The sequence below is a fragment of the Triticum aestivum genome, chromosome 7A (genome assembly GCF_018294505.1).
Source record: "Triticum aestivum cultivar Chinese Spring chromosome 7A, IWGSC CS RefSeq v2.1, whole genome shotgun sequence".
NCBI lineage: Eukaryota > Viridiplantae > Streptophyta > Magnoliopsida > Poales > Poaceae > Triticum > Triticum aestivum.
In genome coordinates, this window is record NC_057812.1 from 728,441,033 (window position 1) to 728,466,041 (window position 25,009).

At 43.6% G+C, this 25,009-nt stretch overlaps 1 protein-coding gene and 3 pseudogenes across 1 annotated transcript; 3 read left to right on the forward strand and 1 right to left on the reverse strand.

The window, feature by feature from the left end:
* The first annotated feature begins 892 nt into the window (after window positions 1-892).
* Window positions 893-2,923, forward strand: LOC123149760 (desmethyl-deoxy-podophyllotoxin synthase-like; annotated as a pseudogene).
* Window positions 2,924-8,895: 5,972 nt separating this feature from the next.
* LOC123153895 (BTB/POZ and MATH domain-containing protein 1-like) lies at window positions 8,896-9,885 on the forward strand (annotated as a pseudogene).
* Window positions 9,886-12,782: 2,897 nt separating this feature from the next.
* On the forward strand, window positions 12,783-13,778 carry LOC123153896 (BTB/POZ and MATH domain-containing protein 2-like). The gene has a single exon (XM_044572789.1). The coding sequence runs from the start codon at window positions 12,783-12,785 to the stop codon at window positions 13,776-13,778; it is 996 nt and encodes a 331-aa protein (XP_044428724.1).
* Window positions 13,779-20,584: 6,806 nt separating this feature from the next.
* On the reverse strand, window positions 20,585-21,750 carry LOC123147142 (BTB/POZ and MATH domain-containing protein 2-like; annotated as a pseudogene).
* Window positions 21,751-25,009: the final 3,259 nt, after the last annotated feature.

The following is a 25,009-nucleotide window of genomic DNA, read 5'->3' on the forward strand; positions in this document are numbered from 1 at the left end:
AATTTATTTCTTCCAGGTCTATATATTTGTAAAAATACTGGAAAAATAGACGGGCTCAGCAACGCGCGCCAATCATGATCTAGTCAAAATATCAAGATTGACCTTGTCATAGGGCTTTTCGTAATCCAACTTCAAGACCATGCTCTCTTGGTGATTACATGAAAGCAGATTGGAAAGATTCAACAATCTATTCATTAGCAGCTCTCGAAAGATGGAAATTTCCAACTCAAGAAAGAAAGAAAGAAAGATTGAAATTCCACATACTTCTTTTTGTCAAATCATATGCACGCACATGACCAAGAAATTACATGTACGCAGTTAATGGACAGGGATATATTTGTGTGTAGGCAGCTTATGGAATCTTCTGTGCCGGGGAGACACGCAACTTGCTTCCATTAATTATGTTGATATATACATACCGGTCGATGTAGTCGATCACGACCGTTACATGTACGCCGAGCTCGATGATGCATGCATGCAAGGCTGTCTTCGATCGACACCATATGATTTGGAAATCTTTTTGGACGGTACGGAAATTTACGGCTCGGAGCTGGAATTAGTGGTGCAGCCGAGCGCCGGTGGCGTCTAAGACTCTCTTCGTCCCAAATGTCTCTTTCTACTACTAGTTTTTAATATAAAATATATTAAAATTGAGATACACTTATTTTGGGACAGACCAAGTATGTAGTACACTGTTTGTATGGAGGAGGATGTATGCCCTTTGAGGTCCGTGTAAACTTAATTTTGGCAAAACACGTAAGATCGATCTTATCGATGACGAAGCAGAATTGAGATATTTTCTAGGATGTGATCGACCTTTCCCCCTACCTCCACATAGATACTCCCGGAGAAGTCTATATATATATATATATATATATGGTCGAAAAAGTTTGGAATGTCAGGCATGCGACGTTCTTAGAGCACATACAAATGGAGGACAGCATCTCCCACTACTACTCCGTCTACCTCGGCTGGGCTCTCGTCCTTGCGTCACTGGCGCTTGCACTTAGGCGCAGGAAGACGGCAAACAACGGCCTGCAGCTCCCGCCGGGGCCATGGCAGCTGCCGATCATCGGAAGCTTGCACCACCTCGTGAGGCAACTCCCGCACCGCGCCATGCGCGACCTGGCGCGGCGCCACGGGCCAGTCATGCTGCTCCGGCTCGGCTCAATGCCCACACTGGTGCTGTCGTCGCCAGACGCGGCACGCGAGGTACTCAAGAACCAGGACCTGGCGTTCGCGACGCGGCGGCTCACAGCTACCATGGGCGTCCTCACCTACGGCGGCCGGGACATGATCTTCGCGCCCTACGGTGACTACTGGCGCCAGCTCCGCAAGATCGCCGTGACGGAGGTCCTTACGGCGGGACGCGTGCGCTCCTTCAGAGCCATCCGCGAGGAGGAGGTCGCCACCATGCTGCGCGCCATCCAGTCCGCCGGTCCCGTGGTGGAGTTGCGCGCGCTGCTGTCCGCGCTCATCTCCGACGGCACGTTCCGCGCCGTCATGGGCAACCGGTGCGACTCCAAGCAGCGGGACCTGTTCCTGCGTGAGCTTGACAGAATAGTCCGCCTTGCCACCGGGCTTAACACGGCGGACCTGTGGCCGTCATCGTGGCTTGCCGGACGGCTCAGCAACGCCCTACGCCGTGCCGAGGAGATCCATGCCAGCGTGTTCGGGATCATCAAGGGCATCATCCACTAGCATCTAGAGAGGAGGGAGGAGGGCCAGGGCGGCGAGGAGGACGTGCTGGACGTGCTCCTCAAAATACACAAAGACGGTGTCATCGACATGGTTGCCGTCGAAGGCGTCATCTTTGTGAGCATCCGATCCAAATTGTATATCGCCGTGTCTTCTAACCCCTCCTTATCAATATTGATTTGACCTGCGCGCAGGACATCTTCAGCGCCGGGAGCGAGACGTCGGCGACGACACTAGAATGGGTGATGGCGGAGCTGATGAAGAACCCAGCAGCGATGGTGAAGGCGACGGCGGAGGTACGGCGAGCCTTCGAGGGTGATGGCACGGTCGATGAGGGCAAGCTCGGGGAGCTCCCATACATGCGCCTGGTCATCCGGGAGACGTTCCGTCTGCACCCGCCGCTGCCGCTGATGCTCCCGCGCGAGTGCCGGGAACCATGCAAAGTTCTGGGCTTCGACGTGCTCAAGGGCACGCAGGTGATCGTCAATACCTGGGCACTAGGCCGTGATGAGCGATCCTGGGGGCCCGACGCGGCCGAGTTCCGGCCGGAGCGCTTCGAGTCTGGCGCTGGGGTTGACGTGGACTTTAGGGGGACAGATTTCCGTTCGGCGCTGGGCGGAGAATGTGCCCCGGGATGGCGTTCGGCCTGGCCAGCGTGGAGCTCCCGCTTGCTAGCATGCTGCTCCACTTTGACTGGGAGGCGCCCAACATCTCAAACCCGGCCGAGTTCGACATGACAGAGCAATTCGGTGTCACCGCTCGGCGGAAGGCCAACCTCCTGCTGCGCCCTTCGCTTCGCGTGCCACTGCCAACCTCTCCACCTCTTTAAGACCCTTCTGAGTCTGCATGTACTAAGCGTAGAAGTAATAGAGGGGAGATTGGTGAAACTGATGTTTTACTGCTTGAGCCTTGTGGGCGTACATATAGGCAGGGGCGGAGCTGGGCAAATGTCGTTACCTAATGCACCACTCTAACAAGGCATAAATTTTTTATGCAACGATGCATTGCATAAAGATGTATTTCATTACTTGTAGCATACATTATTGAATATAATATAATTGAAGGTGATTTGTAAACACAAAATTTATGTTAGAAATTTAGGGTTTGCGGTCTACCCCCTAATTTCTCTGCGCTTATCCATGGTGCCGCTCACAATTCACATATCTGAGGCTAGAGGGTAGGGACCTTCTTATACTGTCTTTCCAAAGAGTTCATCTCTTATACAGATAAGATTCCTAGTCTTTCCAACTAGTTTTCCGGATAGAGTCCAGATCAAATTACCAACCACGATCAAATTTGTCTGTCAACGAATTCTACCCGTTGTGTCCCCGGAGCACGCGCTTGTGAGCAACGCGCCATAACACAGTGTAAATTCCTCTAATTACGTAGATCAACATTAGGGTTGTAATCTAACTGTACGATCTAGCTCCTTTCAATCATCAGTGTACCCGGGTAGTCTTTCCAATATAAATAGTATATTGTATTCCACTGATAATCGACCAGCTTAATTAACCATATATTACTTAAGTACATTCCAACAAGTAACAACTCCATGCTAAACATGTAAAGCAATTCCATGTATAAATACATGTATAATTCCATACGAGGTATTCCGAATATTAATAATTCTAAGTAATTTGAATATAGTTGCAGGACACATAATTCCAACAATTTAGCCATCAAAATGCTTACAATATTGATAAAACAAGGGACATAATTATTTGAAAGAATGTCTCACATTTCCAAATTCCAACATACATTGTCGGACAACAAGGTTCAGTAACCTACAAGATACAAATTGAATAAAACGTACTAATAGAACATAATAAACTGCCCAAATAAAAGTAATAAATGGCTAAAAATATGGAAATTACCTTAAATATGTGCTGGAGTATAATGTCCAGCCCTCTGCCATGGTTCGGACCTTTGGATGAGTTGGATGGAGCATGACTTCAATATGGTATTAAAGCAGAGAGGTTTTGAGTTTAATACCCTGCCAACACAGTATTATAAAAATGATTTTTTATTGAACTACATCAAACCCACATCTAAGGAATAAAATAGTCTAGACTTGAGGATGAGTGTTGAAATATATTGCCCACCTCACTCCGTCAGTTCAGACTAATGGGTGAACCGGTTAGGTGCATAACCTTGAAACGAAGAGGTTCAGGGTTCGAAACCCAGTAAACGCAATTAATAATCAACCACTTGAGCATTGGTGACCAGTTTCATAGCAAAATACACCTTAAGACTAGTCACAGTGGGAAGTAACTTAGAGTAGTAACATGCATATGTTAGTAGTCTATGTTAGTACCTCCACAGTGGGTAGTAACATATGTGTTGTGTCATGCATCACTTCATTTATTAGGTTGTAGACTCATCTTTTTTCTTGATATGTATGATGTTATTGTAACTAGCTATGTTACCACATGCCTCTCTTTCTTCATTAATTACATGCCACATTATCTATTTTGTCTAAATAAGTGTGATGTTATCATCATCTATGTTACTCTCATTGTGGATATTCTAAGTAAAGTTATAACCGTAAAAAATGCGCCGGGGCACTAGTGCTGCCACCTGTTTACGCGGCGGCGATGCATATGGTATACTCCCTCCTTCCATCTATATAGGGCCTAATGCATTTTTAAGACAATGTTTGACTATTGATAAGATTAATAATACATAAGATGTATAATGTGAAAATTATATCATTGGAATTTCCTTTCACATACTCCCTCCTTCCATCTATATAGGGTCTAATGCAGCAGCTCCCGAAGCGATTGACTCTCGATCTCCCGAAATAATTAAACGCGTGGGTTCGTAGTATGAACAGGCGCGAGGAGAATCCAGGCGTTTCGCTCCATCATCTTCTCGGTGCTATATATTCACTGGCGTGCGACACCACTTGCATTCAGCTGTTGCAGATTCATCAATCCATCATGTTCTTCGCGGGTGAATCGGTCATCTACTGCGATATAGGCTGACCTCATGGGTCCTTCCCACCGTCCCCACCAATGTGCACGACACCGACAGCGGGTACCACTTGCTCGTCGTCGAAGCATTCTCGTTCTTTCCCTATGCCAATGCAAAACCCGTCGAGTCTCGCCACTTTACCATCGGAGGCCATTGCTGGTGCATCGCCTACAATCGCGATGCCATTGACGAATGCATATCATTTCGTCTTTTCCTCGCCAAGGATGCCACTTCGAATCCAGTAAGAGCGCACTGTGAGTTTAGTTTAGTTGACGAGACTGAGAGGCATGTGTCGTTCACGCCGGCGGCACGTATCCATCGACGCAAAATACACGAGTTCCGAGGCCGGGACGGAGGCTGTGAAAAGTTCGTCAAAAGACAGTTCATCAATGACAATATCAGGGGTGACAGTTTCACCTTCCGGAGTGACGTCTGGGTGGCCCCGGGGATGTGATAAAAACCATCGCTTCTTCGTTCATGGCGGTGCCTCCATCCGACATGCAACAAAACTTCAGCAGCCTTCTCCAATCCCGGGAGGGCACTGACGTTGTTTTTCGTGTCCGTGGTGCGACGTTCGCCGCTCATCGGTGCGTCCTGGCGGCCCGCTCTAGTGTGTTCAGATCATTGGTCTTCGGCCCAAAGAAGGAAGGCCCGTCCTCGACTGCCTCTGACGTGCAGATAGAGGAGGTGTTCGAGGCGATGCTCGGGTTCATCTACGGCGACTTGCTGACCATGCCGTCGGTGGTGAAGGATGAGGGCGTCCTGGTGCAGCACCTGCTTGTCGCGGCAGACAGGTATGATCTCCGGAGGCTTAAGTTGATGTGCGCGAACAAACTGTGTGCGCACATCGGCATGGACACGGCGAAAACTATCTTGGCCCTCGCCGAGAAGCATGGCTGCGACGGTCTGCAGAACTCGTGGGACTTCGATCATCTCTGCAGAAGTTGTCCCTCCGTTATGAAGTGCATCGTCCTTGCCATGCTGCCGGCTAAGTAGTAGCTCATCTTTGATGCAATGGCTATTTATTCTGTATTTCGTTAACTCCGCTGGTGAATTGCAATATCCAGAAATACTTCCATCGTGTTGTTACGATGCAGCCATATTGATGTAGTAATCTGCAATAAAAAAGATTGAAGCTTAGCAATCAACAGTGCCAACAAAAAAACACTGGGGAACATAGCACCAGTCTGCAGTCTGATCAGTAGGGACATCATGGAAATAATCATACAGAAAAAAAAAACATTAAGCTGGTGATTCATCTCATCGCAGGCCGGCCCATCGCAGGCGCTTCATGTGCCTGTTTGCAAAACCATTAGTAATAGCCGCCTGAAGCAGCTTGACGACACAGTTTGGGCCGGCCCATGATCTCCACGCGGCTCATTTATTTTCTGTTACTTTTTTTCTTGTTTTGTTTCGGTTTCCATATATTTTGTTTCCTTTTTCCTTTTTTTCCTTTTCTTTCTTTTTATTTCCTGTTTCGTGTCTTATGCAATGTTCATTGCGTGTATTAGAAATTGTTCAGCGAATATACAAATTTTCACTGTGTTGTTTGAATTTGTACTGTGCATATCACAACACAAAATTTTCAATGTGTATTCAAGAATTATCCAACATATTTAAAAAGTTGTTCAATGGGTATTAAAAAATTGTTCAATGCATATGTTCATATTTTATTTCAAATATGTTCATGTTATTAAAAATGTTCGTCGTACATTACTAAAATGTTCAACGGATTTTCGATAATTTTCACTACGAGGATGCCGCCGCTACACCATCCTTGCTTGGACAGCTGGTTTCCAAACCCATCCCAACCATAGGACCAATGGCCTCATCAGAGAAGGATTCGAAGAATCTTTATTAATCGTCATCATCGTCGATGCCAAAACCAAGAGGATGAACAGCCTAGAAACCTAGACCACGAGGGAGTAAATTCATCATTCCTCTTTTTGTATAATGTGTGTGGTATAGATGAGGAGAGTATATGTACACAATTTCCTATAGACAACGACCGCATGTGCTACCGCCTCGCGTGCTTGATTCTAACATGTGATCTAGCAGCAAGCCCTTGTGACCTATCTATTGAGTTTGAGCACCGCTTATGATACTTTGAGTTAAATATACTGCAGCTGCCCTAACTTGTCTGACACGGTTAGTTTGGGGCCCAAACATGAAAGATAGAAACAAAAATATTGGTGTCATAACTTGTCCGGACATTCAAATACAATGCCTCTGCACGTATTTCGCCTTATCGAGTGCCTTTGTGGCATTCCAGCGTGTCCTTGGGCAACATGACAGTGGGTGCGGGCGCAGGACATGCTCTGTGAGCTGTTCGTGCTGCTTTTGTACGGAAACACCCCTGGACTTTAATTAATTGCCTCAAAAAATACCCATGAAGCCATGGTGGAGGGAATTTGAACCAGGGATCTTCTCATAGCCTGACAATTAAGCGGACCACATGGCCGACCTTTGGTTTGCGTTTAACTACCAGCAAGCAGTTTATATAGTTATTTTCTAATTTTCTTTGAGTGAACTTTCTGTTTAGTTTTAATGATACATAAGTTTTTCCATATGAAAAGAATAAAATGATTATCAATATGAAATTACTGTTTATTTTATATCTTTATTCTATTGTAATTATTGTGTACTTTGAAAAGACAAATATGAACTTTTTCTAAAATTTATGTGGATTAAAAAGTTGAGCATATATTAAAAACACGGTGAGCATTTGTTTTGAAGTACACGTTCAAGTTCATTTTCAGATTATTTTAGAAAATTCTTATCGTATTTTTAGAAAGTGTTGAACTTGTATTAGAAAATTATTCTTAGATTTCTACAAACACGATTAACATGTTTGTAAAATTCTAGAATTTATTATTGTTACACAATAATGTTTAATACATGTTGAGTAGTTTTCAAAAATACAATATTGTCAATTTTTTATAATTTCATATTTTAAAAATACAATGAAGATACACAATAACTGTGCGTGCTTGTGGTCCTGAATGAAGATATATAAATTTACACAATAATTTTTCGTATACTTTCAACTTTTAAAATACACATAAATTTTTGAAAAAGTTCATGTTTATCTCTTCAAGTTACACAATAATGAACATAGAATAAAGATATAAAATAAAAATATGTATATTGAGAATCATTTTACTTTTTTTCATATGGGAAATTTTATGTATCATGAAATAGAAAAAGAAACTTCACTAGAAAAAACAAAGTGGTACTTGAAAAAAAACTGGTAGAAAACATGTGTAGAACGATAGATGGAATCGTCCATATAAATTGCTAGCTAGTACAATTACAACGCATGGCCAGTTGGTCCGCTGGTTTGTTAGGCAACCAGGAAGTCCCTGGTTTGAATCTCGCTGCCGATTTGTTAGGTGTTCGTTTTTGCGAGAATCTATTAAAGTCTAGGGGCATTATTGTAAAAAAACCAAAGCCCACAACCACTGACATGTGGCCCAGCGACACGCTGGCATGCCACCCGGGCACTCAATACGTCGGCATATGTCTAGAGGCATTGTATTTGAATGCCCGGGCAAGTTAGAACAACATTTTTGTGTATTTTTCAATTTAGGCATCAAACTGATTGTGTGATTCATGCCGGACAAGTTAGGACACCTGCAATGTATTTCACTCCGATACTTTCTATCGGATTTCTGTACGACACGTGTTAATAGCCATCCATCGCTTTAGTTCCATGTGTTGCGGCCATCGACCACAACTTTGTACGAGAATTGGGCGCGACATTGTCGAAAGCGTGGTGACTTCCCGATCTCTTGGCGTGACGCTTCAAGTGGAAAGGGGATGCCATAAAAGTGGAGTCTGTGATGTTGGCTCGCTCCTCCTTCTCCTCGATCCCTTCTCCGACGTTGGATGTGGAAGCCGAAGTCGAAGGCCAAAAAGTGGAGTAGACGAGTAGACACGTAACGCAGCAGCTCCCGATGGAAGAGACTTTCGATCTCCTATAACATTTTTTGAGTAACAATAACTAATAACTAATTAAACGTGCGTGCGTCCAGCTAGGAGGTGTGAACACGAAGGAGAATCTGAGGCGCCACGCTCCATCATTTCTCACTGGTACTGCTACGGTATATATTTACTGGCCTGCCACAGGATGCATGGGCTCATCCATCACTTGTAGACTAGTCCATCTTGTCCTTCGCTGGTGTGTCGGTCGTCACCAACGGCAAGCTCCATGACGGTTCCACCATGAACGCCGGCGCGGCCAGCGGGTACCATTTGCTCGTTGTTGAAGGCCACATGGGTACGCAGCAATTAATCAGGTCTCGCTACTTCACAGTAGGAGGCCATCGCTGGTGCATCTACTGCTACCCCGACGGCCTATCACTTCAGATTTGCCTCTACGAGGAAATGTTAACTACTGCAGAGCCCGTGAGGGCACAGTTCGAGTTCAGTCTCGTCGATGACACCGACAAGTAAGAGTCCGCACGTATCCATGGCAACAAAATATTCGAGTTCCGTGGCTACTCCCACCACGGGTACGACAGGTTCATGACGAGGGAGGAATTGAAGAAACACCTAAAGGACAAGGACAACAGCTTCACCATCCGGTGCGACATCGTGGTCAAAAATCCGACGTGGAACACGTCTCCATTCATCCTAGTACCGCCGCCCGACATGCCACGGAACATCTCCGACTTCCTCCTCGCAGGGGAGGGCACCGACGTGGTCTGCCGTGTAGGTGATGAGACGTTCGCTGCCCACCGATGTGTTCTTGCGGCCCGCTCGACAGTCTTCAGGGCAGCGCTCTTCGGCCCGATGAAAGAAGGCACGTCGTCCACAGCTGCCGTCGTGCAGATAGATGACATGCATGCAGCGGTGTTCAAGGCGTTGCTAGGGTTCATCTACGGCGACTCGCTGCCAGTGCCGACACAGGATGAGAATGAGGGCGATCTGCTGCAGCACCTGCTCGTCGCGGCGGATCGATATGATATCCCGAGACTGAAGGCGATGTGCGAGAAGAATCTGTGCGAGCACATCGACGTGAGCACGGTGGCAACCATCCTGGCGCTCGCCGACCAGCACCGCTGCGATGGTCTGAAACAGACGTGCTATCAATATCCCCGCTGCCCGGCGAACCTGAGCGCGTTCGTGGCAACCGACGGCTTTGATCATCTCTACAGGAGCTGCCCCGCTCTTATGAAGGACATGATGCTGGCCATGCTGCCGCCTAAGTAGGAGCAGTTAAACGTGATGCATTTGCGTGCTCTTCTATATATTATTTGTATCCTTGATTGAGACATGGAAAAGTGATGTCGCCTGTTTAAGCAGTTCATCTTAATGCAATTGCTCCTCTCTTATATATACTATTTTGTTATCTTTTGTTTTTACCCTTGATTGTGAAATATAAAAATGTCCTTATTTGGTCTACATAAAAACATTTCATATAAAATCAGACGCACTACTTCCATAGATTTGCTGCGACGCTATCATGATGACATAATCTGAATATAAAAATTCCTCTGAAACTTACTTGCTAATCTTATGACAAAGGGAAATATTATTAAGTTACTAAAACGTTGGATTCTTTCTTTTACCAGTTCAATTTGATCATGCAGCAGATTCAATTCTTTCCATTATTTACCACTTGAATTCATTCACGTACCAGATTAAGTTATTTGCATAGAAGGCGTTTGGATGTACCTGGAGGCAGTGGTTAGTTTTTATTGTCCACACCTAATTTTCTACAACATCGTTTTTTATCTTGTTGCAAACAATAAAATCTTTTGGATGTGTTAATGTTTATCTTCCCCCAAATTCCATTGTGAATGATAGGAGTTTTTTTTTTTCTGAATGATGCTTGTGCCATTCCTCTCGTTTATCTTGATCTGCTATTCAAATAACAAGAATTATGTGGAATTGCACTTCTCTTCAGGCTTTGTTTGCTAGGCATGCCATATTGCAACAAATCCAGCAAAAGGAAGTTACCATGTTTATTCTCCCCATTTTCCCTACCTAATAGTTTTATCTTGTAGTATGTTGCTTGAGCATGGTACTGATTTACTAAATGTTCGAGATCGTATGAATGTTTATGACAGAATTCGCCACTAGAAGACAGGCCGGTCGATGATGGCGGCCAAAGTGGCCGACGCACAGGGCCCTCAAAATTGTGGGGCCCCCGATCAGGGAGAAAACCAGAGAAAAACTTCGTCCGCTCTATCGCGCATGCCTGTCTGCTAATGCCTGATTCTGACGCTATCACCTGGAATCTCTACAGTCTGAGCCCTAGGGTCGCAGGCCCGCAGACCTCCCCTAGTTTCGCCGCCTCCACACCGAACCCCAGTCGCGCGCAAAGCACGCTTGCGCCGCCTCTAGCCATCTCCCATCACGTTCTCTGCTGCAATCGGCCGCCGCTCTCCCCCAATCCAGCACGGCATGCTAGATGCTCTTTGCTAAGAGCGTGTTTGGTTCATGACCTGGTCCCGGCGCCAGGCAAAAATAGATGCCTGACCTATGCCTGAAAGGCGAACGATTTTTGCCTAACCAGGCTGCCTGAGCTGAAGGCGTTTGGTTTCCTCCCTTGACGTGAAAAAATATTTAACTAGTACTATGCTGCGTCAGAGCTCTTTAATTACTGCAACCCCTTGTTTGCATTCGCCAGGCACCTTGATTTATGTGTCCAGGCTTACCTTCCCGATCGCCTGTGTTAGGCTGGTTGTAGTGGGAGTATCATACGTATAGTATCATGCATGCCAACTAGACATTTTGGATGATGTGGCACACAATTAATTGAGGAAATAGAGGATGTAGTATTATATCAAGATACCGTATCATATTAAATGCTCCGCTAGTTTGTGTCATGCATGACAATTAATAAGGCAATCTAAGATACTAACTTATGATACTATGCATTACGGAGGTAGTATCACACACTAATATCATGTGCATGATACTAGTATATGATACTCCCTATTACAACCAGCCTTAGGCTAATTGTGTGCCCGCATGTTGGCCAGGCTAATCACCCTTATACATCCATCCAGGCCAGGCTAGCAAAGAAAATACCAGGCCAACAACCAAACAAGGTCCAGGCAGCCTTGAGGGACCCCTCCAGGCCAGGCACCTTTGTGCGAGGACTGCAACCAAACACACTCTAAATCCCCAGCAACCAAACGGGCACCCATGCAGCGTCATCCTCGCCATTGATGTGATCCCCTAGTAAATTCCAAATGTGGACCCTATGTACACGCTGGCATAGAGGCGCTACGGTGCCCTCGACCTCTCTATCATTTGAGCAGCGGACCAAGTAGTCAGGGCCCCACTATCTCAACGGCAAAAGAATGGGCAATGGACAAATAAGGAGCTGGAGATCCACTATCTCGACGAGAAGGGGAAGGGGAAACTATCACCACCCATAACCTCTTAGTTGTAGATGTTAAAAGAGAGTAAATCATGACTCCTTAAAGATATGTGCCATTGCACGCTAAATACGAGAACCTAAGGAGAAAACATTCAAAATGGGAAAAACATCTAAAACCTAATAAACAAAAATCTATCTGAAATATAGATATTTGGTTAATATTGCGTGGATACAACCAGCGTTGCCACCGGACAAAAATATATTATACACACTCAATTCTTCTAATCAATAATGTGTAACTTGACAGAATATGGTTTTCATTCATAGAGTGAAAAGTATTCACTATCACCCGCTTCTTTTTGCGCCGCAGGTGTGGCATTGATACCCTTTATTGCCCTAACAGTCTAACAAACTGCCCGTGCAATTGACACACATGCAGCAGCAACATTAGCGTTGATGATTATATATATATATATATATATATATATATATATATATATATATATATATATATAAACCAATGCAAACGGACACGAGTGCACAATTTAATTTGTAGCACGCCTGCACGTTTAACATGCCAGTGTCATCAGAAAAAGAAGACCCACTTAATCCATGAAAAAAAGGCCCACTTAAGATCTTGACCTCCTCCGATCCGTTTCTACAGTCCTACGCCCTAAAGTTATTAAAAGGCGATTAGCGTAATTCTCCTACAGTCAAGCTAACTAGCCACCCAAAGTTCATTGATCGCTGGCAGTGAGTTGCAGATTAGTCTACCATGTCGTTCGCTGGTGTATCTGTCATCGCCAACGGTGAGCTCCTCGGCTCTGACAGCTCGCCTACCTGCCCCAGCGCCAGCAGGTACCACTTGCTTGTCGTCCAAGGCCACTCGCGCATGCGCGAATCCAACATATCTCACTGTTTCTCCGTCGGAGGCTACCGCCGGCAAATTGTGTATAACCCCGCGCTCGATGACCTGGGCAAAGACAGCATCGTAGTACTTTGTGTTTTTCTCGACGAGAAACTAGACACCACTACAGGGCCCATGAAGACGCACATCAAGTTTAGCTTCGTTGACGAGACCGACAAGCAAGAGCCGACACGTATCCATGGTAGCAAAATACTAGAGCTACGAGGCCAGTGCACTGATGCATTTAAGTATATCAAGAGCGCAGTCTTGGACAAACATCTCAAGAACGTCAGTTTCACCATCCGGTGCGACGTCGTGGTCCTAAATCGAACATGGGAGACCGCCTTCGTCACGGTGCCGCCGTCCGACATGCATCAGAACTTCGCCGACTTTCTCCTGGCAGGGGACGGCACCGACGTGGTCTTCCATGTGGGCCGCGAGACAGTCGCCGCTCATAGCTGTATTCTCGTGGCCAGGTCTACGGTCTTCAGCGCAGCTCTCTTTGGCCCCATGAAGGAAGGAACGTCCACGGCCGCCACTGTGCATATAGACGATATGTACGCTACAGTATTCAAGGCCATGCTGCAGCACTTGCTCGTCGCGGCAGACAGGTACAACCTCCCAAGACTCAGGGCGATGTGCGAGAAGAAGCTTTGTGAGCACATCGACGTGAGCACGGTGACCACCATACTAGGGCTTGCCGAGCAGCATGGCTGTGACGGGTTGAAGAAGGCGTGTTGCAAGTTCCTCCGGTGTGCGGACAACCTTAGGGCAGTGGTGGCCATGGACGGCTTTGATGATTTGTGCAGGAGCTGCCCCACTCTTATGAAGGGCATGATCCTTGGCGTTCTACCAGCAAAGTAGGACTTCACCATATTAGTGTTAGCTCTTCATATATTCCGTCAATTTTTTTCACCTGCCTTATTTACTCCCTTTGTCATTGCAGGAGGAAAAGGAAAAAGGGAATGAAGGCTCTTCGACTTTGATCTAGAAGACTATTGAACACAGTAGCCTATGTGTTTTGCAGGGGTGGACGCCCTTCGATCACTCATGGATGGCATCATCTGCTTTTGCAACGAATTTCTTTCTTTAGTTTCATACCTTCGTTGATGGCTACGTTGTAGCATGTGTGCGGATGATTCATAGAAGTTTCCTGCAAAAGGGGATCTTCGTATCCTCCAGGATGTTGCTATTTCTTTACATGCTGCATTTTCGGAACTTTGTGCAAACATATAGTGATTTCCTTAATTAAATTGGGAGAGTGATCGCTTTTATTTAAGAAAAAGTAGAAGAAAAGTTGTTTTCACATTGTTTTTGCCTCTTGCCGTGTTTGTTAGTTCATTGCATGCACAGTGTAGTTCCGAAGTTATGACCGTATGAGTTCCTTATCCTTACGCAAGTTCGCTGAGCAATGCTACATCAACCTAAGGTTTACATGAGTTCACAGGGCTAGGGCGATGTGGGCTGTTGTGATTGGCAATTAGGGGACACAGGCCCACCCAGATTAGTTAGGGGTGAAAGGTAAGTTCGTTGGTTGCTTAAACCACATCCGTGTGTCCAGCATTTCTGCAAGTTCATTCGATAATACCGTTATACAATTTTATTTTAACGGATTGCTTGAGATGATTAGCTAACGATCGACTGCGGTGAAGTACTAATTGTGATTTGTTCATGACTCTATTAGTAGTTTTTGTTACATGTGCAATGCTGATGTGCATGTTTTCCAGTTCATCTAGTATGCTAGATTGTTGCATGTTACTTAGTCACGAGTTATATACTGAAATTAATCATGAATTTCCCTAATATTCCAACCAAACATAGCAATTGATCACACCGAAAGATCGCGGTAGTCGCGGTAACGGAGGGTTTCATCTTTTGTGCTGGAGATGGCATGATCCTTGTCCTACTGGCCCCGAGGTAGTTTATCTTCATGCATCCATGGGTAGCTAAAATCCAATTAATTATTATACATTTCACGAAAATATAGATTGTATCAAACATGTAAAATTGTTTTCTTTTTTCTTTTTCAAACACGAAAAAGAAGAAGAATTTTTTTTATGGGTATATGTCAGTATGATTCTAGAATGAGTGACTGACTAGCTTGGCAAACTTTGCGGTCATGTGCAAACTATAATTGACAGAGAAAATTAATTTTAACATGGATTCTCTTGTATTAGTTTGATGTGCTCATTGTAAAAAAAAGTGTGATTATTTGCCGAGGACTAAAATTATAGTCGATGGACCTTGTCATGGCAGGTGCAAAATTATGGGATAGCAATGCCATTTCTGGCAATTTAGATAAGAGGCAGTTAGCCCTGAGATTTTTCATCCGCAATAGCGGCACAATTGTAGCCAAATCGTGGGAGATTTATAGCTTTCCTGTGTGCTCACATTAGATAAAGGGATGGATCATAAATTCAAAATACTAAATCGAATCTCTCGGTTAGATCTCTCTATGATTATCCAATAGCTAATCAAAATGGCCTGGAAGTATACTAGGTATCCAAACATATATGATTAACAATCCACTTTATCTAACAACCGATTCATGCACCCTTCATTGTGTGGGTACTAGAAATGCAATCATGCATATGTAAGAATAGAAGATAACAGAATATAGAATAGTGCTAGGCATGGCTGTATTAAGAGGAGCTACTTATTTAGACTAGGGCAGCATCCTAAGGATAATGTCCTTCATAAGATGGGGGCAGCTCCTCTGCAGATGTTCAAACCCTTCAGTCTGCACGACAGCCTTCAGGTTCGCGGGACAGCCGAGGAAACCATAGCACGCCGTCTTCAACTTGTCACAGCCATGCTGGTCGGCGAGCACCAGAATGGTTGCTGCCGTGCTCACGCCAATGTGCTTGCACAGCATCTCCTCGCACCTTGCCCTAAAAGCGTGTTTGGCAGCTTGAGGGATTAGGAATGGGAGTTTAGGAGGGGGAGTTTATGAAGGGAATGGACTTGGGAAGTAGACTATTAGTCCCAATCCCATGCTTGGTGTGTGGTGGGAATTATTAGTGGGAAATCAACAGGGAGTTATTTTCCTTTGTTTGGTTCGTAGTTATAGGAATGGGAATTATTCTATGAGCTGGGCAAATGAGTGTTACCGTTAATCAGGTCTGCAATAAGAAAATACTCATATTTTGACTTTATTTGCTCCACGCCTAAGAAAGAGAGAAAATGTTGATAGCAACAATTTTGCATTTGATCAATAGACTTGCATACATACAACATATCAGATGATACCAGGTCAAGAAGGAGATACCAGATAATAGGTGTCATGCTTGCTGGATGTATTGAATAGTCCATCAAGCAAATCATCAACAGTCAATCCCAGCAAATGAGAGCAAAGACATGAAGCAAGTATTTTAACTAGCAGATGAACATATGAAAGTATCCTTTCCAAGAGTATAAGACGAGATTATATAAAAAAATAAATGAAGGCACTGAGTGTTGCAAGTGATGAGTTGAAAGAAAACAACTACAAGTCCTGAGCAGAAAAGAATATATGAGCTGCTAATCTGGAAGTTCAAATCTGGGTATTCGCTTATTTTTTGGCCGCCTCAAGCTCCTGGCGAACAAATAGTACTTTGAAATCATCACACAACTTTATGAAAAGCTCGGTCTTTCCAGCGTCACCACCAATAACACGAACAGCCATAACAACTTCTTCTTTACTGAGATCTTTAAGATTCTGCAGAATATCAAGTAACTTGGTTCTGTTGGCTGATGCTTGCTCATGAACTTCAGCTTCATGCATAAACGCCCTCTGTAAACCGTTCATGGTTTTTGCATTGTCCTGTTCTGCTTCCAAGAACTTTGCAATTGTGTTGGACACACTTATAAGGCCTGATTCTAGTGCATCATCATCAGGGTATGTTCTCTTACGACCAGGCCTAGAACCACCAGATGGGTTGGTGTTCTCATGTGCTTAAGGAGAATTCTCCTTGGCCGGTTGGCTAGTAGGTTCTGCATCTGCTGTTTCTTCAACTTCTACAACTTCCTCTTCTTCGGGACCTTTAGCACTGCCTCCTTTAGCCAAATCGCTAGCATAAACCTCACATAGCTTGTCAAAATTAACCATAGGCTTCATGTACAGAGGACCTGCTCCTTCACGGGACTACAAAGAGAGCATGACTTTCCATTAGAAAACAAATTATAATGCACAAAAAATGAAACATAACAGATAACTTTGTCTATTTATTTGACATAGTGTACCTTTGCCCAACCCATATATGTCTCTCTATCTCCGATTACCATCTTCTTCTCATCATCCCATCCAAATTCACTACCATTTTGCATAATTTCCAGAACATAGGGAAGTTGTTTCTTCAAAATCTTAACTTTTGACCTGATATGTGGATCAGCTTTGAGATCAGCATGTGGGAGTACTTCAGCCATTTTCTTCTCAATATATGTAAGATAGCCGGACTTGTGACCCGTGTCTACTTTCCAAGATGAATCATTCATGTCATATAGAATGTCAATAAGTAACTTTTCCTCCTCCGCTGTCCATGTCCTCTTGTCTCTCTTTTTGGATGTCAATTTGCTCTCCTTTGGCTTGGTATTCTGCTAGATTTTAATAGGACAATAAAAATGTATATACAAAGGATAAAGAATATAGATGGTCATAAATGAAATATGATGTTCATACATTAATCAATATCTCCTATCACAGAAAAGTGAATAAAAAGAAACATAAGCAACTACGACATATGGGACGAAACAAATATTGATGAAGAATGTTTGGACACTCATAGGTTGCTGAATAAACAATTAAGATCCTCCACCTAACATCTAGTAGCGTGTATCAGTGATCACGTCTTTTCTCTGTCCAAACTTTCCACATTTCATCAGCTAATTTATCTCTTTTCTCAGTCCATTCTGATGATGTTTCGGTGGACTGAATGACATCCTCATTTACTTGTTGTTGTTGAAGGCGTAGCATGTACTCATCTAGATACTGTTCGCAGGGATCAACACGCATTTGTTGTCGTATCAGATTGTGAATATAGCAGCATGCTAAAATTATGTCAACTTGTGTATCAAAAGGATAATAAGAGGGATTCCTAATGATAGCCCATCGCATCTTGAATAATCCGAAAGTCCTCTCAATCACATTTCTTGCTGACGAATGCCGCATGTTAAACAATTCCTCTTTTTTGTTGGGGGATTTTTCCAATCATTGAGATGGTACCGCTGTCCTCTGTATGGAGCAAGAAATCCTTCACAGTTCTTGTATCCAGCATCGACTAGATAATAGCACCCTATGCAATAGGAACATGTGTATGGGTTTGTTAACTATGTATACAATATATACATTTAACTAGGATGGACCATTTTAATATTATCTCTTACCACGAGGAACCTTAAGGCCATTTGATCTTGACAAAGCATCTCGAAGCACCCTCCCATCAGCTGCTGATCCTTCCCAACCCGGTAACACATAAATGAATTGCATGTCCGGCGCACATACACCAAGAACATTTGTTGCAACTTCATTCTTTCGTGAACGGAATCTTGGTTTGTCAGTTTGGGGCACATGAACTTCTACATACGTCCCATCTAAGGCGCCTAAACAATTCTATAGTAAGAACAAAATGTGTTAGACCGTGAACAAAACTGGACCTACAACTCTTTTCTATGTTGAAATATTACTTTGGTACCTTAAACCACTTCCACCTTCCATCCGTGCAGTTGGCCGGAATTGACCGAGGCTTCTTAAGTAACACTTTCCAGAGTTTTAAAACTGCGCCTAGAACTTGATGAAATTTCCGACTTACTGATTCAGGCGAACGCTGGAAATCATGATGGATTGCTCGATTTTTCTCATCATGTGCAAGTATGTGAAGGAACATGGCAACCGATTCCTCGACACTCATGTGCCTAGTATCTTTTAACCCGCCTATTTCTCTTACCAAAGAAAATAATACTCTAAAACAACGCCTATCCATCCAAAGTTGGAAAATGCATTCTGTGTCGCTTACTCGTATCTTGTTGTTCAAGGTTTGTGCTCGAGTAATTGGGTCATACCAAGAAGGTTGCCAAATTTGACGAATCCTACATCGACTCCTCCTAAGTAACATTATCAATATTTGCAACAACAGATATAAGATTATGAGTATTTTCACTCTTCGTCGCCTCATTGCGTGCCATAAGATTATGGTTTCCCGGTTTGTTGGTGGACGTGCCATGTCTGTGAACAAAATTAGATGATAATGTCGCACAATTAGAATATTTTCATGATTCAAGATGGTTATGTACAAGCATCAGCTATAAGAAAGAAGATAGGATGCGATAAACACCACACAACCAAACAACAAGCAATCAGCAAGTCACACATGAGCACCCAAGAAAAATAATGCATGCAGAAAAATAACTTTTTTTGGTGAAGTACCTCCGCTGGAAGTTTCTTGTTACTGTCCGGACGAGGTCTTGGATTTGGATTAGCAGAAGCACTTTCATGGCCTTTATGATTAACATAGATTTCTGCAAAGTTGTGTTTCTTTGCGAAGTTCAACATCTTACGAACAGAATTATCATCGTGAACTAGATCAATTCCTTCATCAAGGCTACACCCAGGAACTGTATAATATAACTCATCGCCATCTTTGAAACCTACATCTTTAGCCATGCGAACTAGACGAAAATAGAATGTACGCTCACTGTCACAATCTCGAAAAATAGATACTTCGCCTCCATCATAAGTAAGTGGACCTTCCATTGAAAAAGAACCCCCGTGATGCATTTTGATATGGATGAAATCCCTCTCCATTCTGTATATATAAGGCATTTAAAGACATATTTCAAATCCATGGTTATTACTTAAACTATTATTGTTATTTGAGTTCTGCTACAGTACCAAGGGATTTTTGTACACAAGTAAATTGAGAGACAAATTATGCACATGCGAGCTAGCAGCTTGTTTAACCTTTGTTACAAGATAATCAAAGGAGGTTCTGATGTGATGAAGTGACTTAGCCGAAGAAGCGATGCCCAATACCCAGGAATGGAATTTGACATGAATGTACTTCCTACTTTTATATTATATATATTCCCCCCAATATGAAACAATATTGTGAGTACATCATGGAAAATATGCAATGTCTGTATGACTGAAAGCTGGGACTTGGAAGTCATTGAAATCTGTAGCAGCTATCAAGACTTTTTTGTGTGTACATTTGACACTTAATTTCGTATGTAGAACTGAACTTAGAAAGTACAGGAAGCATGAAGCAGGCAGGTACACAAAGGCAAGTGCTATATGGCATATACATATCGTTCCCTACATGCAGCCACAACGTCAAGTTAGCAGCTATTGTGGTTTGCCCTTTTTCATGTATATGTCAGGTGGCATCACGAACAATCTTGGTTCTCTACATGTACAAATAGCAGCCACAACAGCAAGCCAGTGATGACCAACAACTACAGCCGAAGACTAGCAAATACATTTATACAAGAACAAGAGATTGCATCCAGTAATTAGTCACATCCATGTCCCATCTATGCTTCTAAAAAGGATATCAAGAACTAATCAAGAAAGAGACCTCTGTACAGTATTTCTATGAATCAAATAAGGGGGCAAATGAAATACTAAATCGATGTAGTAATCCACACCTCTGGCCTTTTGGTGACTCTTGCTCCTGAACTGCAAGGGGGGGGGGGGACCGAAGTGATGGAACAAATCTGTGACCTGTGAATCAGGGGGAAAAATAGAAAGAAGAATAGATATGCATCAGTTTGTAATAGGAAAAGAAACGAATCCAACTTTGTTAGCCAAACCAGATGGGATACAGCTAGATTTGTAGGTATGGATTGGCAGGAAAATCTCCACGAATTCAAGATGGAAAGGGGGAAAACGGGTTACCTCAGCTCCTGTTCGTGCTTGCCGCCAGCTCTGGAGGAGATTGGGGAGAAGTTAGCGGCCGCCGATTCGTTTGGAGGACTAATGGTGGCGCTGCTAAATAGGGGTCATTAGCTAGAATTTTACCGCGCTTTCGGATTTTCGCACCTATCCGCCGCGACGAACAGGTGTTGCATAAGGACGCCCTCATTCTCATCCGGCAGAGAGTCGCCGTACATAAACCCAAGCATCGCCTTGAATACTGCAGCATCCATGTCGTCTATTTGCACGACAGAGGTGGTCGACGGCGTGCCTTCCTTCATGGGGCTGAAGAGTAACGCCCTAAAGACGGCAGAGCGGGCCGCAAGTACGCACCGGTGGGCGGCGAACGTCTCAGCCACCGACCCCGAACACAATGTCCGTGCCCAACCCAGAAAGTAGAAGTTCAGTGAAATTCTCCTGCATGGACGGCGGTTCTCCGACGACCACGACATCGCACCGGATGATGAAACAGTCGTCCTTGACGTACTTCTCCGAGACCTCTCTTTTCAGAACCTTTTTATGGTGGTCGTACCGGCCCCGGAACTCAAATATTTCACCATGGATGCGTGAACGTGCCAGTTCTTTCTTATTTTTTTCTTCAACGAAAGTGAACTCGAACTGTGCCTTCACGGGATCTACGCTGCCCTCTAAGAGGCAAAGCTGAAGTGTTATGAGTCCGCCGTCGGCGTGGGGGTAGTAGTAGATGAACCAATGTTGGCCGCCGATGATGAAAATGCGAGAGCAGATGGATCCTCGGCAGCGCGAGTGGCCTTCAACGACAAGATAGTGGTACCCACTGGTCGCGCCGGCGTTGATGATGGGGGTGGCGTCGTCGTCGAGGAGCTTGCCGCCGGTGAAGATGGATTCACCTGTGGAAGACATGATTTATGGATCTGATGTGATAGGTACCAGCCAGATCGAATTTTGACATGGGGAGCACTAGCGAGATATCTGCTTCCCAAATCACGTCGTCGTATGAGGAGCGTTCTGCGTCCGGTCCCTTAGGGTCAGGCAGGTCAGGTGCCTCCGAGGAGGCGCGTCCGGCCACTTGATTTGTTTCCATAACTACCCCGTGCGTAAATGACGTCGTATATCCCATTCTTTAACTGTTCTTTCCACATCACGTGGTTTTATTCCTTATAACTAGGTGGGAAGATAGTCTCGTTTCCATTTTTCTTCAAACAAAAAGAAAGAAAGACTGCGGATCAAGTGGGGGTGGAGCCAACCTCATCCATGAGATGAGATGAGATCAGCACGTCTTTTATTACCTCTGCTCCGTGCGCGTCCACACGCTTGTCTCTCTCTCCCTCGGGATTTTTTTTAAAACGTAAACAAAATTCCAAATTCCAAATATTTTCAAAAAAGCAAAGAATTTTTTAAAACATATTTTTTTTTCGAATTTCGAGGTTTTTTTGACACGTAAGCAAATTTTTAAATTACATTTTTATTGGAAAAGCATACGATTTTTGAAAACCGGAAGAAAATTTCGAATTTTGGGCCGTTTTATGGATAGATGATGAAATTTCGAAATTCCAATTGTCTTTTGGAAAACATGAGCATCCATGAATTAATCTTGAAATTTTGAAAAAAATTTGAAAGCCAGATATTTTTTAAAATTCCTAACTTTTTTTGGAAATTTTTGAAGACGTTATTGTGTCTTAGAATTTTAATATATTTTTGAAAAAAAACTGATTTTTTGTATGTGTTAAACATTATTTAAAATTATGGGTTTTTATAAAAACAATAATGAAATGAAAAAAGAAACAGAAAAAACGAAAATTTAGAGAGAAAAAACATGTTCCTGAACCTTCTAGATGGTTCGCAAACTGGTTAAAGCCGGCATGGACCTTATAGAAGGTTCCAAAACCAGGATCTGTAATTAAACGGGCCGGCGCATGTTACATGGCCTCGCTAGAGTCTGTGCGAATCAGCATCGTCCTATGCCCTAGAGGACTCTGCCGGCCGCCTCTCCGCTGCCTCCTGCCCTCCCTTTTGTCGATCGAACACGACGCCGGCGTCGCGAGGCGTCCAGTAGGCTACACCCAGCAAATCTTCTGCGGCCCTGGTAACTAGGCAAGGTTAGCACTAATTGTTATCATCACTCATCTCTCTCAGACGTTTATCTTATACGTATAGAAATTGTACTTCCAATTCAGTTTAATTCTTTCTATTCGATTGTGAGATCCGTGAGGAGTAATATGTTTGATCTAATTCTTTACGGGAATATTTCTAGTCATATTGACAACTGTAGTGTCAATCTTAATCTTATTTAATGCTGCTTGGGCTACAGATTTTTTAGCACGTGCGTTCATCGTTTTTTAATCTGATCGATCTCGTGGACTAATATCCAACATATTACAGATTATTCTGCCATGTCTTTCGCCGGTGTATCTGTCATCGCCAAGGGCAGGCGCCTCGGCATTGACACCTCAACTGCAACCGCCAGTGTCAGCGGGTACCACTTGCTTGTCGTCCAAAACCACTCGCGCATGCGCCAACCCTTGCTATCTCACGGTTTCGCCATCGGTGGACACTGCTGGAAAATCTTGTATAAGCCCGACAGCCACTAGTGCAGAACCGGGCAATAGCACCGGTTGGTAAGGCCTTTTAGTGCCGGCTTCATAACCGGCACTAAAGTGTGGTCACTAAATCCCCTCTCCTTAGTATCGGTTCAGCACGAACCGGTGCTAAAAGGAAACCACGTGGCACGAGCCAGCTCCGGGGACCGGGAGCCCTTTAGTACCGGTTGGTAACACCAACCGGTACTAAATGTTTGTGGGTTTTTGTTTTATTTTGTATTTTTTAATTAAATTTGTGTTATCAATTTAATTTAGGATTGTTTTACGTTATAATAAGTTGTAGTCGTCGTCATCATCATCATCATCATCGCATATTAATAAATAAATAAACTCTAGCTAGCTAAAAATCATTGTAATCGTCTAATTACCACTATTTAATCATCATAGTCATTACCGCTAACTATCTAATCATCACCAACACTGGCTAGCTTAAAGAGGAAACATTCACTTTCTAACAGAAGCAAAGATATCATCGAGTTCAACATAATCATCACCAACATCGAAGTTCAGGACACGGACATGAGACACTAATTAAGAGCATGAACTAGTGCTGCTCCCTCTCAGGTAGAATCCATAGAACATGTATAGCTCTCCTAATTCATCATACTGGAGCATGCAGATGAATCTGTCTCCTAATCTTGGGTTGCGCTTCTCCTTGCTGCCCCCTAGTACTTCTCTGCGATTGTTAACATTTTGCTCCAATCTTTCACTATTAAGCATTCTTCGCTTTCAGAAATCCTGAATGCACTCATGTGCAATGTAGGATATCTTGGCCGTAAGCTAACCATTGACATGTCACCTTTAGTCTCGATTCACTGAGGCATAACTGTCATCGGAAGTCCCTGTTGAAGAACATCGTATAGTAATTAATATACTAAGCAATGAAAGTTTAGCTTTAAAAATAATGTATGCAAAATATGCACTAATTAAGGACAAATAGTAAATTTTTTACCATCTTTCGATTATAGATGTGACCGTAGTTCAATACGATCACCATTGGTCGCACGTTTTGAGTACTAACATTTCTAAGTTCAGGAAAAAAATTTGTCTTGACAGTATTAAGATCCTCAAGCCATGAAACATAATGACTTATCTCCTCGCAGTTTAGTTGAGCCCCGGGGCAGTAGTAGGTCATGTATACCAAGCGCCGGACATGTTTGCTTGAACCGAAATAAGCTGACAATACAAATTAGTTGTCAACTATTTTTGAATAAACTGTATCAAAGACATAAACATATGCATGCATGGTTGAGAAAAACTCACATAATGGTAGAATTGGAAGTGTTTGCACATCGACCCAGATGTCTATATTACCTTCAATATCATCTTCCGGACGAATATCAAAGGTGACAACCATATCAGGCTCAAATGCATAAGCCTTGCATAGTGCTTGCCAAGTTTTGCATTCAAAATGGGTGTATGTGTCTCCATTATATAATTTGATGTTGAAAGTATACCCATGCTCCGTCTTCAAGTAAACTCTTTTTACCTCCATATCATCTATAGCACTAAAACGTATCTTATTCAAGACAAAAATTCTTGCATGGCAGGGGATGCGCTAGTAGAATAGTGAAAATTTAAATTTATAAGTTGAAGCAAATGAAGCATAAGTCATGCTTTAAAATTAT

Bases quoted from the DNA above. Each gene is read 5' to 3' on its own strand.
- LOC123153896 (XM_044572789.1), top strand. From the start codon at position 12,783: ATGTCGTTCGCTGGTGTATCTGTCATCGCCAACGGTGAGCTCCTCGGC.